The sequence below is a fragment of the Dermochelys coriacea genome, chromosome 2, assembly GCF_009764565.3.
Source record: "Dermochelys coriacea isolate rDerCor1 chromosome 2, rDerCor1.pri.v4, whole genome shotgun sequence".
Classification (NCBI taxonomy): domain Eukaryota; kingdom Metazoa; phylum Chordata; order Testudines; family Dermochelyidae; genus Dermochelys; species Dermochelys coriacea.
In genome coordinates this window covers 118,659,512-118,676,218 of record NC_050069.1, presented here as the reverse complement: position 1 = coordinate 118,676,218, position 16,707 = coordinate 118,659,512, and the positions used below count along the sequence as shown (strand labels likewise).

Sequence of the window (16,707 nt, the reverse complement as noted above, 5' to 3'; positions counted from 1 at the left end):
ACTGAACCCTGATTTAACCAACAGTCAGTTACATCAGGGTGCACCATACCTTCCTTCCATTATTCTGAATTTCCATTTATATGAGGCTTTCCAATATCCATGAATTCTTTGATAGATGGCGTTGTACTGTAATGAAAAGAAGAGGGGAGGAATCTGCAGGACACATGAATTCTGTGCATGCGCAGTGGCGCAGAATTCCGCCAAGAGTAGTGTTGGGGAATGCAGTTACAATACAGTTCCTCCCACACAGTGTAGTCTTGCAGTGAAGACAGGACCAAATTGTCTTTTAATCATATTCCCAAATCATTGTACAGCCTTGGACTTGCAGTCTCCTTTCGTTGTCCAAGGTATGTAAAGAGCATAAATGATTAATGCAAATTATATTTTTAAAATTTCCATTTCAGTGATATTACCTTAGAGACAGGGATGTTTTAATTCTTCTTCTGGCTCTTATAAAAGGTGGGTAAATAGTGTAGTCCAGCTAACATGGAAGAATTTGCAAGGGCTGTGATTTTAAAGGTTGTAAAGAAGATGGCTGTCATTAGCCAGTGATTATCAGTACCAATGTCACTGGAAAGGGGAAGGAGGGGATGTTTGGATGAGAGTTAGACACAACTACAAGCTAAAGCAAAGAGGAAAGCTTTAAGGTGAGATGTAAAGACAGGAAATGCAATTTGAGAGGTCATGTAATATGAAACAAGTCTACAGGAGTTCTCAAAAATAAGGGTGACATTAATGAATAGGATTCAGAGATGGATAGATGGATAAAATGCATCCGATGAAGTGAGCTGTAGCTCACGAAAGCTTATGCTCTAATAAATTTGTTAGTCTCTAAGGTGCCACAAGTACTCCTTTTCTTTTTGCGAATACAGACTAACACGGCTGCTACTCTGAAACCAGAGATGGATAGAGAATCTGTGAAAGTGAGAGAGGATGTGTATGTTCCCACTTCTTAGGTGAGAGAATAGCTTATACTCCAGCATTCTGAAATGAAGGGAAGCCATAGAGTATAAATGAAGAGGATTGTAATAGTACAGAAGAGAAGAGACAAAGTCAGACTTCAGGCAATGAGGGGAGACTTGGTATAAATAAATGTGAAGCCCTAGACCCAGGGAGAGGAAATAACCAGAGACAAAATGTGGGGGGACATAATAAAATATCCATATCTAACATATGAAAGCAGCTTTATTTTACTGTTTCTTGTGACTAAACATTATGCTCTAATTGATGCAGGGAAGGTGTGGAATTGGGACTGGGAGTTAGGTAAGAGAGGGCCTCTCTCTTCTGTAATACAGAAAGACAGACAAATATGTTCAGAAAGTGGTCCCAATATGAGAAAGCTGAGAACTACTTCCAGAGGTAACTAGGCAAATATTTACAAAGTAAGTATATTTAATATGTTTAGCAGAATCCATCATTGCTTAGAAATCTCCATCTCTGTGATCCATCCTTATGTCTCTCAGGCCCTGTCTACACTAGAGAATTATGATGTTGCAACAACTGTTGCAGCCCCCAGTACATGTCAAATAGATCATTGTTACTTTCTAGCAGGACAGAGGGCTTGAAATTGCAGTCTCTGTGGCCGGCAAGACTCGCATGCATAGCAACTTCAGGTTCCAGATCATAGTTCATGACAAAGGAAGAGCTGCTTAGCACTAGAGTGCATAACAAAGGCAAGAGCCATGAAGTTGTTTTAAAGCAAGTGCTGTTATTTAGTAGAGAATCTTGTATAGAAGATATATAATGATCGTTTGCATTAAGCCAGTGGAGTATAAAAAACACTTTCCTGATTAAACAATGGAATTCATCTTAAAACAGCTGGGAAATCCTTTAGGCTTTCTGGTGTATTCAAATACTGATTTCTACTTCTTGGACAAATTAGCAGACTCAGTCTTGAACAGTTTCACTCACGTCAGTCAATAGGACTGTTCACATGAGTAATGACCTTTCACTTGAAGAAGATATTGCAGGATCAGAACCCGTACCAGAAGATAAGCAATATCATGGCATCTGGTTTTTCATGAGTTACTGTATTTAATAACTATTTTGGGGGGGTAAATTGTTGATTTTTCCCACATTTATTACAAGTTGATGGGATTTATTTATTTTAAATAAATTACACTTGTCCTTTTATGATTTTACTTTTTCCTTTAGTTGGAAGGATTTTAGGAGTATGACTGAAATCCTCAAACATAAACTAGCTGTTTTTAATCTGTATTATTCGCATTAAAGGTGACTAGATTTAATAGGGATATCAGTAATATATATTTTGAGTGAATATGAAGAAGGAAAAAAAAAACACTTTAGAGCTTTGATATCCTAAGCCTCTTGTGATTGGGCAGGTGTTCCCTACTTTGGTGGTGGAACTAGGAAAAGCTGTACCTTGTGTGTTTTTAAAACATAAAAAAAACTTACTAAATGGTTCCACCTAGTGGAAGCTGTTCAGATAGTGAAAGAAAATGTGCCATCTTACACGCATGAAAGGCAGTGTTCCTTGGGATATCCTAGAAGTTAAGCACCGTGCTGGTGGTGAATGTAGATGGATGCTCTAATATTCTATTTTATTCTGTCTTCTCCTTCTGGCAGTGCCAGTTGTTCTTACAGCATTATTTCTAGTGCTTTGCCTACCCCAGTTTTTAAATGTCTTTGTGATAGGGTTCCTACAGCTTCCTTGGAGACTATTAGACCACTTTCTGATAGTAACTACTAATATTAAGGTTACAAAACAGTTTTTCCATTATAACCCCTAGTTTTCATACAATAATAACGCTTCTTCCTCAGCTCCTTCATAACAGACCTGTGAAATTGTTCCTAAAAATATGAGCTGATCCAGATGCAGCAAAAAGTATCACTCTCAATACACACACACACAGATTTTAATGTATTCCTAGCTTGTATCTGAATTTTGTGTCTGAATCTGAAACAGGACACCTTAATATGGTGCCTAGCTTTTGAAATGGAAAGCTCTCACAGCTAAACTAGCTATTTCCATCTCACAACGTCTTCCCTGCCCCTCACAACTTCTGATTGGCTCTAAGCCCCTCTCTGCACACCATTTCTTGACTGCACACGCATAGGGTCACATGCTCAAATTCAATCTGTGATCCACCCACCCTTTGGAATAGATCTCTTGCATTGAAGAGAATGACAAAGGTGGATGCATGGTCCCCTGTCCCAAGAGAATTGGGTAAAGTTTGGTGGTTGTTTTTTTAAACAAAACAGATCTTCCTACTTTTGCACAGCATTTCTATGTTGCTATAGATCCTCCCCCCAACCCCTCCATTCCTCTGCACTCCTAACCCCAGTCTCCTCATGTTCTCCATTATTCTGCCTCCCCTCACTCCATCTCTTGCTTCCCACATTCCTCTTGAGTTCTCATAATTTCCGTTCCTGTTCCCTAACACATGCCTGCTGTCCTCACTGCCCCATTCTTGGCACTTCCACATTCTTCTGTTCCCTGCCAGGCCCTCATGAGTGACTGAGGGGTCACCATCTTCACAGAGACCAGCCTGGCTTCAACCCATTGGTAACAGTGGGAGATAGCATCCCTTTTGCTCAGGGTCAACCTGTGGCTTCAGTCCCATTGACAGTAATAGAATATGGCAGCCATTTTGAGATGGTTCATCATATTTCAAGATCATTGTGACTTGTCTTTACCTCCCTGGGCTAGTACTCGTCTTTGGGGTGGATACAGAGTTTCCACCCCCTCATTCCCTACATAGTTTTGCTTAGTGATTAACTAGGGTCTGTAGTCAAGAACCTGTCCTGCTCCTCCCTTTTGCCTCGACCTTTGCCTGTCACATAATTAGTGTAGTTAGGTCTTTTTCTTTTGAGAAGGCAATGGAGGCCCTCCAGGCACTGCGAAACAGGCTGTGTTACAAGAAAAAAAAGAAAAGAAAAAGGCCAAAGATTTGTCTGTTATGTGCCATGACCCTTGCTACTTTGGAAACTGAGAATCCAATTGCCCTTTCAGTACCATATTTTCAAAACTAGGCATTTCAATTAGTTTAACAAAATGTGTGGCTAACAATGGATGCAGCCACCAGGGCCTTGTCTACATTATGGCTTCCACTAAATCTCACCCCAGTTCAATTGAACAGCTGTTAGAACCAGTGGGAAACTTTTTTTTTTTTTTTTTTGGTAAACTTTCCCAGTGTGGATATAGCCTGATAATGAGATTCCAATGCTGCTCCCCTGCCAAAAATTCCACCACAAATCCAGTAGGCTGCTAGCTTTAAATATTACAATATCCAGAAGCATTTTCTGTGAACACCAATTCTGATTTTATATATATATATATATATATATATATATATATATATATATATATATATATATATATATATATATATATATATATATGAGAGATTTTGTTAGTATGAGTAGGAGAGCAGTGCTAATTTTAGAGTTATGCCATAGCATTTCAATTTGATTTCTCAAATGACAATAGATGTCCCACTCTTTTTTTTTCACAACTCTTTCTTGTAACTTCCCCCTTGAAAATCCACTATATATAAACTGTGTGCTAATATTACCCAAAAAAGGCAAAATATGAACGCAAATTTGTAAGGAACTTCCAGGTGATCTTTGTTTTTGAGTCATCTCCCTCCCCAAAATCCCTTATCTGCCAATTTGTGGTTAAGTCCTATGTTTTCACAGGTTGGAATATGAATTCTAGTGAAAACTTTATTGGTTCTTTGTATATTTAACTACTTTTGTAAACCAATCTATTCTGATTTAACAAGTGAGATTGCATCTTGCTGACGGATCAAGAATAGTGTAGATAATGCTTAGTCCTGCCTCAGTGCAGGGGACTGGACTGACCTTTTGAGGTCCCTTCCAGTCTTACGATTCTGTGGTCCTTCCTACCCCCCACCAAAATGTATCAGGATTACAATGTATTAAGTGGGTATGCACAATTACTAGAAGTTCTGCTTAGCCACAATGTTTCTTTACTTTCTGTTTCTTATCAATGTGAAGGTGTTGTATTACAAAAACCTATTCCAAACTATCAGGAGCATTATAGCTATCTTACTATCATCTCTGGTTGCTGCTCTCTTTATATGAGAGAAGCTTATAATAAAAAAAATCTAGGCAGTTCTGAGACAAACTCCATGTGCTGTGTATATGTCAGCCAGAAAATAATTTTTAACTTTTATCAACATTTTAAAATCTCTATAGTTACTAAGAAGCTATTATACTTGCAGGTAAACACTAAATCCACTGTTAGTTATGCAGTGTTTTATCTGCTAGTACGTATAGCATGTTAGAGGTCTTTTCAAAATATTAGCTCCGTGATAAATATAAAAGATGATAATGTTCACTTGATGAATATTAACATCTATGCCTATATTAATGTTGCAAACAATTGACTAAAGCAAGGAGAGTCACAGCTTTTGGTAACATGATTTGCCTAGCTTGTATCCTGAAATCTTAACTAAAAAGAGGCACAATAGCTGCAATTGCGTCCCATGCATCAGTCTCAACTTTGGCATCCAAATCTGGTCTGGATTATTTTCCATTTACATATTCATTACCCATTATAAAGAATTCAGAAGCTCTCTATCTCCATTTTTCTTTAAAGAAATGAAGGACTATAACTCAAACTGTGTTTTAAACAATGTTAAGAATGTGACGCAAGTTGATAAAAGCAGGGAGCCCTACAGTAGTTGAGGCTGATAACTCACCCTATGTCTGGTTGTTGCAGGGGTCACAAAACAATGGGTGATGTCACCCCATAGCTGCATTTTTGTCTTAGTTCGGTGTAGTACCATTTTAATAAATGTGTTCACTATAGAGAACTGACTCCTATACTGGCACAAACTTCCATGATTTCTGTGTTTTGGATGTATATCAGTATGACCCATATCTGTGTCTACCCAAATTCGGAATGTAACAATCTTTAACACTTAATTATGCTAATTAATTATATTTTGTTTTTATTTTGCAAAGGGGCTCCGTTATATAGAAACCACATCTTAAACAGACAGATTAAGTAGTCTCTGAGAATGCATAAAAACTCTCCTGTTTTATAAATTAAAAAATAATTGCAGATCTTTGGTATGCATTTATCATAGTTTTGCACTTACCTCCCCTTCTTTGGTATCTGAGCATTACCATTTGTTCTCTATAGTGAGAGTGATTGTACTGTGGCTCAATGAAACTGAGACCCAAGAACCAGTAGCTGTATGTTGGAGAAGAAAGTATGTTGTTACAGACTCCTAATGGCCTCATTTTGGGTGTCTGTTATGTTCTGCTCTCAGCTGTACATTTACTGGCCTTGGCGGTAAATAAATTGAATGAATTAGTGATGCTAGTGAGTCTGTGATGCCTTGACAGGACACATACTTAATTCTTCGTTGGTGGAGGATGTCTGACTGACAGAAATTTCCCTCTCTTTTCCTACAGACAGTCAGTCAGATCTGGAGACTCTAGGTGGGGTTCTGGATCTGACCTCCTGTGAGAGAGAGCAGCCAGAGGAAGAAACGGAGCTACCAGAAAACAAATGCAGTCCCAAACAGGAGCAAAAGGCTGACTCGCCCCAAGGAGAAGAGGATGCACAAGATAAAGCAGATGAGTATGAAGACGGACCAGAGGAAGACTCTGTAAGTAACAAAAGCCTTGACCTCAATTTTGCCAGCAAGCTGATGGACTTTAAACTGTCAGAGAGTGACCAGAGTGCAGGTAACTGTTCTCAGACTGAAAAGAAACACGCCTGTGATGTTTGTGGGAAAACCTTCAAATTTGCTGGCACTCTTGGACGGCACAAAAAGGCCCATGCTCGCGAGGACAGAAAGGACGAAAAGAGCAGTGAGGATGAAAGCAAGTGTGTTCAGGATGAAGCTGGAGCTCCCCCAAAGCAAGACTCCACTCTTGATCAGGAAGAGCCCCCAATGGACTTACAGGTGCTAGAATCTTCTGTGGACTGTGAAGCAACAGGAAAGGAGAATGAAGAGAGCGAAAGCATCTCTGAGGGAGAGAGCACAGAGAGAAAGTCCTGTGAGAAGAGTGATGATGACAAAAAACCAAAGACTAATGGGGCAAAGAGTACCACAAAGGCAGACAAGAGGAAGAAAGTCTGTACTGTGTGCAACAAGCGGTTTTGGTCTCTACAGGACTTGACACGACACATGAGATCCCATACAGGTAAGTGGAGAACATGAGACAGTATTGTAGGGAGGAGATTGCTGCTTATGGTCAGCATCCTGTGAGCTCTTCAGCCTGTTGGACCTCAGCATGAGCAGGGACTTCTAATTTCTGCTGTACAATGAACACAATGAAACTGTGTTGTGAGGCGAGTTTAAGTTTCTGTGGCAACATAAAATGAATTGGAGAGGAATGGGGAGGGAATGGTAAACATGCAAAATCCTTTACATCTGCAGAAAGCTCAGTGGAAATGCATATTAATTATATTTTTATTTACCTGGGGGAGGTGTGTATTTGGCTTATGTTTTTTCAAAATTATTTTTCCACTTACGTGGTGCAGAATTTGGAGGTGAGGAGAGAGCAGGGAAACTATTGCATAGATTTTATATCCAGCTCTCTGCCCCCTGCTCTGTGGCTCTGCACCTCTCTTATATTTTATTGCACATTGAAGTATAATGACACTATAAAGGGAATACATCAGAGGACGGGAGTCGGTTTATCATACGATTCTAGAGACCCAGCACCTCTATGCCTCCGTGGATCTGTTTGCTCACACTCCTCGCTGTGTTTAACTGTGTCAAAGGCAACGCCATGATCAGCTTCCACTCTTTCTCTGAACCTGAGCAGAGCAGATGGAATACATTTGGTACAATGATCTCCAGTGATTTTGTTGTGCAGTTAGTCATCATGGAATAAATGGGGTTCTTATGCAATAGGATATTGTTCAACATTGCATTACGACGGAGGATTAGATGACTTTTTCATTTTGATTAATAAAATTGTAGTCATCCACATGTAGAATGGCTGAGCAATAACTATGACCCCAAAGAGTTGTGAATCATTCACACTGCTCCAAATATGTAGAATTCAGGTGTGCTTAATTTCACTTAGCAGTAAGCTGAAGTGACATCAGGAAAAGGGACTTCCTTGTGTGCTGTTTTTTGGCATAGCTTTTCATTGTCACATATTTTCTGATTAAGCTTGGATACGTCATATTTAAATTTTAATCAAAGGTGAAGCTTCACTTAAGTAACTACACTAAGACACCTTTAAAAAGTGTGTGGGTCCAATTTTTTACCTACCTGAGTAAATAAAGAATGTATTAACTTCTCAGATGCAAAACTGATTTCTGAATGAAGTCTTTAAAAAAATAACACCAAATCTCCATTAGTGTGACTTTTCCAAAGTGTTGAGCATCCACAAATCCTCGAAGTCAGTGAAAGATCATCACTTTGAAAATCGGGCTACGAGTCTGAAGGATAAGTGTTGCAGTGAGTTTAGTTTTCACTGCTAGACATGTGGGTTGTGTCACAAGGAAAAACTAGTTTGGTCTCATTCTTGTATTTATTTGTGTCCACTGCAAAATCACTACATATGATACATCTGTGTTCAAGAAAGCCTTTGGGGAGGGATTCTGAAGTCTAACGTAGCATTTTCTGACGAGCCAAATGATGCTTTTGTGCTTTCTGAGGATGAGCTCCTCAAAAATCCATGTGTCAGATACTTTTAATATTTTAATTGTTCCTGAAGGCTTGTTGGACTTATCACTGGAGTCTTTCTCTTCTCCCCTCCCCGCCCCTCCGCTTTCTTTAGGTTTTTAACTTTTTCTGTAGTAGTCTTGAATAACTACCTTGAGCAGTACGTGATTTTTTTTCCTGAAAACGTAATACATTTAACTAGCTTCATTGCTAGTTGTTTCTAAAAAATTGTTTTTGTGACCCCATCCACATTTTTCCGCAACTGGGGACTCTCAGTCACTTACATTGATTTTTTTTTTTTTTTTCCCTTGCTCATTCAAGTTTATATGTGGCAAAAATCTATGAGATGCTTTCTCTTTCTTGAAAGGTTTCCTTTTTAAAAAAGACCTCTCGATAAAACAAAAAAAAGGGCTAGGATCAGCATAGCAAGAATATTTTGGGTTAAGACTGAGGTGCATTGGCAGGGCTATGTGGGGAAAATTTGAACAATGCCTGCCTGAAGAATAAAAATAAGATACATGGAAGAGCCATTCCCTCATCTCTAGTCCATTTCTCTTCCAATGCAGGCTGGTCCCTACAGTTTATTTTCTAGTATATTATTGTACAACCTACAGTAAGTCTGGCTCAATCCATTGCTGTGGGCTCTTCAAATTTATGAGCTCACTCTATGCACTCATATTTTTTAAAAGATCAAGAAGCTATCGTATTAGTGGAATCATACCAAACTTGCATAGTTTATTTTCCTTTCTGTTGATCATGGATGCAGGATATGAAGTGCACCAAAGTGCAGCATTAAACAGGACCTGATTCTGAGTTACAGTATCCTGGTTCCTAACCAGAACTTTTTGAGAGTAAAGTTACTCTCTGCCTCAGAAACCACTTATAAGCTTAGGCACATTGCAACTTGGTCTGTATTTGCATAGTGAATCACTATGGGACTCTTATTTTACTTAACAAGAGATGGAGTTTTGCTATATCCAAACTTATTTCTAAGCAGGTTCCATTCTAGTTGGGTTAATAATTTGTATGGAAAATGTTCACCCTTCTATCAGTGACTGAGGAAGATACATTTTATCACATGCTGCTTGGCTTGTTTTTTAAATACTGGTTGCCCAGAAAAATTGGGCACATCATCCTCGTTCCTTCTATGATCTCCATCCCCTGTGTGCCCAGAGCTAGTCCTTACTGTTTTGTGGTAATTTTCATCCTTTTCAGGGGGAAAGAAAGTCGTGCAGTCTGTTTATCCTGCAAAGGAAACTGCTGCCTCGATGCCATTGGCTCAGTTTCGCAAATATCTTTGAGTTTCAAAAGACTTTTCTGAACTTCTGGCAGAAAAAGTTGCTCACGTAAGGGCATGGAATTTTAACAGACATGAATTATAGATTATGAATACAGCATGTCACATTACTAACCCATCTACCCAAGTTACGACATAGTCCCCTTAAAAAATACATGTTTCAGCAGATGCCTTTACAGTCCCAGGAGGTTTATGTGATAGCTAAATGTTTAGCAATGAATAACCGTATGAGCTGGATGTACTCTCTCGCTACCAGATCCTGCTGACCTTGGGCAAGATTGAAGAATTCTCTAAAACCATTGTCTTGTGTTTCAGTAGGGTAGTTGCAGGTAAATTCACTATTAAATAGGCAATTGGGTACACAGGTGGAGATACGGTTCAGTATAGTTGTAGTTTTACAGCCAGATTTTGAAACCATATAGTTACACAGATTTTAGGTACAGAGTTGTTAAATATCAGTTGTTACCGAAGTGGCATATGGTATATAGTTTGGTATATGACGTCAATAAAGCCAACACCTGCAAATGTTGGTGCCTAACATTACACACCTAAAGAAAAGCAGCCTGATTATCAGAGGTGCTGTTTATGCAGAAGCTCAGTACCTTTCTGAATCAGGCCTCTTTTATTTAGGAACTTAACTGTTAACCTTCATACTCAAGTAGCAGGTAGTCATCCAAGTCACGTGAAAGGGAATCCTACAGTAAATGTTGGGACTAAACATTGTTAGGACTAGCCCTGGTGACCCCATTAAAAGGGAGTTGTGACCCACTTTGGGATCCCAACCCACAGTTCACAGAATCATAGACTTTAAGGTCAGAAGGGACCATTATGATCCTCTAGTCTGACCTCCTGCACAGCGCTGGTCTAGAGCAGTTTTATATGGTGTTCTGTCCTAAAAAGAGAAAGGGAACTGTATTTATAATCTTAGTTACATTTTGATCTTAATTCTGTCCTAGGAGAGAGACCGTACAAATGTCAGACCTGTGAACGGACCTTCACTCTGAAACACAGCCTGGTTCGTCATCAGCGCATACACCAGAAGGTCAAGAATGCTAGGAACCATGAGAAGGAGAGTGACAAAGAGGAGACCCAGTCTAGGTGTGAAGAAGACAGTGAAAATGAGTCTATCCACAGTGGTACTAACCCCATCTCAGAAAACGAGTGTGACTCAGTTGCAGGCCTTGGTAACCATTCATCTGTCTGTAGAAACCGAAAAGAAAGTCTGGCCAATGGAGCGAAGGATTCCCTTTGCAGAGAGGAAAAAACCCCTGGACGAACAGCCAGTACTTGCTTTGCAGAATCCAACAAGAATGCACAGAAACAGATCACAAAAGATCAGGAATCTCGGGGTAACTGTGATCACGAGAGTCCATCAGGTTTCATTCAGGACTTGCTGGAGATGCACAACAAAAAATCTCCCATGAATCACATTCTTGCCTCTGCAGATAGTGCACCTCAGCTTTTGGGAGTTGAGTGAATTTTTTACTATGAAATTGGACCCATCCCAGCACACAAACTAAAACCAGCAGAGCAAGGTTTTTGGAATATATTTTGTAAGAGTGACCTTCAGCTGTGGGATAGTATGGCAGACTGGATTCAGTGCCATATGCCTTTCAGTATAATAATGCAAGAGACTACAATACATACTGATTTGAGTGCCTTACTACTTTATTAGATCTTTTGGTATCATAGGTTTTTTCAAAAAAAAAAATGATTTTTTTTTTTGTAATATTTTAATGAATTATTTGGAGAGGACCTTTTTCATTTAAGCATTAATGTTACCTTTTGTATTGGTGTGTGTGTGAGCTTGTTCTTGTATATCTGTTATAGTCGCTGTGTTTGTTCTCTGAGCTGGAAATGGGGGCAGTGGGGTGGGGAAGCCCTTGGATACCACAGCCAATAACTGGAAGAAAATTACATGAATTTCAGATGAGATAGCCAGAGGAAATATGTACGAGATGCTGATTTTTCTCAGTATAGACGTTCTTGCATTTGCCATACGATGGAGCATTAATCCAGTTCCAGGTATTAACGACATGGTGGTTGAAGGTGTTCAAAGTTGGTTAAAGCCAAAACCAGGAAAGACAAATAGCTTTCAACCTCATAACTTGTTTCCACTTTTCAGCATTAGAAATGGTAATCTAGTTACCATTTAAAGACATTCTTTCTGGCCACTGTGGACTGAGTACACAGAGAAGAGTTACATAGCAACTTAACCTATGGAAATTATGCACCCGCTGTTATATATGTTTGATTTGCTTCAATATATTATTATTATTATTATTATTATTTTATTATTATTATTTTATAAATTCATCAGTTTGCTAGTCTCTGCAGTCAGCAGAAACGAATGGGCAATATTTGCCCACTGAGATCTACAGTGCAGCTTGGATCCCCTGTTTAAGCTTTCACCAACTCCCCTCTCATGTTGCAGCTCTTCTACTGTACTTAAATGGAACCCTTCCTCTGACTGGAGAATCAAATGGAGGCCAAGAAAGTAATCACCACAAATGTACAGGGGAACATCTCACTAGTGATAGCATGCCTGCATAGGTATGTGTGGGGAGGGCCATGAAAGGACTCCCCTTCCCACCTTGAGTGCATGAGGAAGGCACTGCAAATTGCTTCGTTCCGATCACATGACATTTGTTACTAATGAGCAAAGTTATTTAGTCTTCCAGTTGAAAGAAAGCAAGAAAGAAATGCGAGCCTTATCATGATCTTGCTACCGTCTTTTTCTAAAGCAAGAAAATACTACTGGTAATAAAACTACAAATATAAAACATGTTAAAAATAAATAAAATAAATTTAAAAAAAATCTTTCTTCCTGAGGTTTTGGGGTTGATGCTTGAAGACTAGTGTGTGTTTCTAAATTTCATATTGATAGTTTAACCGCTTTAATGCTGGGGGTTGGGATTTCTTCACAGGCTTCCTGTTGCCTACAACAGGAGATATTCCCAACCACCAGCATTTATTGGGTTAAGCAAAATGTATCCTACTGTAGCTGTGCATTTTTTGGTATGTTCAGCATTCTGTTGTTCTTGTTGTCCTTCAGTCATGATCTCTGGGACAGACAGAGCCATAGTATTGCTGGACTCTCACTGTGCCGTTCCACCACTTCAGCTCCCTCACCCATACTGTGATCCTCCCTTCCCTTCCCAGGCAAAATCACATGTCCTACGTTCATTAGACTTGGAAGAAGAGGACCTTAAATCTCTCTCTCTCTCTCTCTCTCAACAAATTTTCTGGAGACTGAAATCCAACTCCCCAGAATTCAAAGGAAGAAAAATGTTCTCAAGTGATAATCTCGCATATAAAATAAGAAAAGAAAAAAAAATGGTTGAGGTATATGTGATTTTTTTTTTTTAATTAGGGATGTATGAACCAGATTTGAAATAAGTTACTCGAAACTAATAAAAAATCAGAACCAATGATTCCTTTAAAACTTTACCAGGTGTGTTCTACTTAGTTTAAACCAGTTCACACATCCCTTAATTTTTTATTACTATTATAATTATAATAATTATATTATTTGGGGTATTTTTGGTTTTTTGTTTGTTGTTTATTTTTAATTTTGGGGGTTTTTTTGCAGCTCTCCACACTAAACTGCGCAATATTATGGGGGAGAAGCCATTACTAAACTATATGCTGCAGAACAATGTAGCAAGTAATCAATTCCCAGCAGCCTGCCGGGACATCTGCTAGCAATAATCACTATTGATTTAAAGCTTTATTTAGCCTTTATCTATATCCTAGTAGATTATAAGGTCTTGCCACATTTTATTGACATTTTTATTAGTTGAGTTTGACTGAGAAAACTTTTGTTGTTGTTTTTTCCCCCAATATTAAACTGTGAAGTTTATAACATGTTTAAACTATGGGTGAATCTTAGGCTTAGTTTGCATGTTCAGCTAATTTGTCTTTTTTTTTTTTTTTTTTTTTTTTTTGAATCCTTTTATTTTTCCTTTCTCAGGGCTTTTACAAAAAAAAATGGATCTTCTGAAATTCTTTTGTCAGAGTTGCAATGGACTTAACGATGAAATAATTCAATCACTACATTAAGCACTTGACTGTGAAAGCGCAAAAAGAAAAAGAGAACTTATGTTTGTGACTATTCTCAAATGGCTTTTCGGAGCTATGTGACGGTCTGATTCCATTTTCAGAATGATTCATAATCTTCTCTCCCCTTCTGTGTGAGTGTCTCTCTCTCCCTCTCTCTATTCAAGAAGGAAATTTAATCTTAGTGATTTCAGCCCATGCAGGAAACAATAATAAATGTGTAGAATTCATATTTTTTCTAAAGGGAACTTAAACTGCTGCTACAAGTTGTGTACAAGACTGGTTTATGCCACATGAACAGAGAATCACACGTTTGTTTTGGTACTTTTATTCCTCTCTTTATTCAGTTGTACAGTACTTCCAAATTCAAATTGAAAGTAAACCTGTTCTGTATCAAACCATCTAAGCAATAAAATGTTATATTTAAAAATTATAGGTTGCAAAATGGACACGGCTCTTCTTGTGGGTTTGTTGTAACTTGCTTTTAAGCCTATCTGTGAAGGATTATACAAACCAGAGTCTAAGTTTACGTGTAGGGATGGTCTTATGGTTCTCCCTTATTGTTGGGCTGTGTTTGAACTAGAGATGGTCAAAAGATTTTGAACATTTTGTCCTGTATTCCAACCAGTTTGGGGAAACCACAGCTTTTGAAAATGGTGGGTTTTTTGGGGGAGAGATTTTGGCTAAAATATTAATTAAAAGTTGGGGGGGGGAATTTTTATGCCAGTTTCCTTGAGCCAGCTTTAGTTTGAACGTCTCTTTCCATCTTTAAACTGCAGCTTCATGATCACATAAGTAAATGGCTTTGTCAGGGGTTGGTGCTGTTCTTAAAAAATATGAATAGTATTCTTTTTAAATTAAATAGGTGTTCAGTGGCGACTATCATCACAGTTGAATTTTCCACAGGGAATTTTGTTGAGCTGTGAGGTCTTCAGGATGTAATAGACAGCTATGTCCAAGTACCTGAGAACGATGCTTTATTTTAGCTTGTCAGTTAAATATGGCCTTCCAACTTGCACTTTGTCTCCCTCCATATAGAATGCCTTTCACAGGGTTGTGACTACCATCCGGGTTGAGCTCAAGATTCTAGAGCTCAAGGAAATGTAAGGAATTTTCGAATCTGCTTCTTTTTAAATCCCCTCCCTGTGATTGATGGTTCCTGCCTTCTAAACCTGTGAAGTCATGTGTAAGGGAGTCTGTGCTGCTGTGATTTACACCTTTTTGTAGCCTCATATTTAAATCATACCAAATTAAGCTCCCCAGAAACCCCTTTGCTGACATGTAACTTACACTCCCTTCCATTCCATTTTAATTTGCCCCTGTGACTGCCATGATTTTTTTCTGTCCTGGTTCTGCAACAGTTTCTGAGAGAAACCCAATAATACTACTGGGCAATACAGCTACCTACCAAAACCACCTTACTTTGCTCTTGCTAGTCCCCCCATTGCCACAGTGACACTTGGTTTCTGAAGACCATTCCCTAAAACCTCCAGCTCAGATTAATTTGCTTGCTTTTGTGGAGATTTAACCTTGGGACTCAAAATTGCAGGCAACATGCTAAAAAAAAAAAAACAAAAAAACAAGCCACTTGTGGAAACTTCAAGGGATCCTGATGGTTGCAGCTACATCTATCTGGATTCAGGCGAAAACCCGGGGGCCTGCTGGACACTTTCTTGGAACTGGCCCTGCAGCCACCCAGCGGGTGTAACTGTTATACCACCTTAAGGCAGCACTGAAGAACTGCTCGTAGAGCGGTGACAAAATTCTGCATGGAGTACAAAGGCATTCTATATAGCCAAGAGAGAGGGCATGTGGGGAGAAGGTGAGAAACTGGCCGGTCTCCTCTAGGAAAGTGGTCCCCTATGCGTGCACCTAAAGTTGAGAGGCTCCCCTAGTGGTGAGGAAGCTACATAGTAAGAATGGTTCAAAGAGCAATCTGCTGGGAAAAGCAGGTACCTAGGAGCAGAAGCCTTGGTGACGCCACCTCCATTCAGTGTGGAACATTACTGTTGCTGCCCTGTAAATCTCAGGATCTCAATGATTCTAAAAAAAGGCAAACACTCCCCACAGGGCTACAATAGTGAACGCTCACCAGGGCCTAGGAGATCATCAGAAGGTCTCCTCATTCCTCTTTTAAATCAATATGAATTAGTGTTCCTTCCTTCTCCATGTAATGCTAACCCTGGAGACACATACCACCTTTGCCTTCCTCTTCACCTCTTGCTAATTCTTCACTCCTTTTGCTGTCCTGTGATGTGGTGGCCTCAACTGTGGACAATACGCAGAAGTATTTGTGATCAGCATCACAACACATTGCCTTCTGTCATGGATGCTATTCCTCTCCTCATTGTAACTGATGCCAAACACTGAGTTGCTTGTGAAGGGTCTGTCCCCATCTCATCCCCACATCCTCTTCCATGTCAGTGTCCAGTAGTATGTTTTGTTTATTAGGGATAATCCCTCCTAATTTTTGCCCAATCTATTTTTACATTTCCTGTGCACCTCTCCCTACCCCACCTCCCCACTCTCCCCATTAAATTGGATGAGTTGCTTTGAAGGCCTTTGTAGTGAAGCAATGACTCACTGGTGCGGCGCTTCCTGCTCATTGTCTGGGAATTCACTCTTTTCCAGCATACAGAGCGCCCTCTGCGGGCCGGTGTCTCGCCTGCCGCTGGCCCCGTATCCCTCCTGGACCCCGGTGCCATTTACCTTGGGGTGCTGCCCCTT

At 39.4% G+C, this 16,707-nt stretch overlaps 1 protein-coding gene across 7 annotated transcripts in view; it reads left to right on the top strand.

The window, feature by feature from the left end:
* The window catches only part of RREB1 (ras responsive element binding protein 1), a 141,350-nt gene extending 126,937 nt beyond the window's left edge, over nt 1-14,413 (top strand). For all 7 annotated transcript variants that reach the window (XM_038389433.2, XM_038389432.2, XM_043508360.1 and 4 more), the window contains 2 exons: nt 6,409-7,146; nt 10,878-14,413. In XM_038389433.2, coding sequence (XP_038245361.1) covers nt 6,409-7,146; nt 10,878-11,398 — 1,259 coding nt within the window. In that variant the 3' untranslated portion in view covers nt 11,399-14,413. The remainder of the gene's footprint in view (nt 1-6,408; nt 7,147-10,877) is intronic.
* The last annotated feature ends 2,294 nt before the right edge of the window (nt 14,414-16,707 follow it).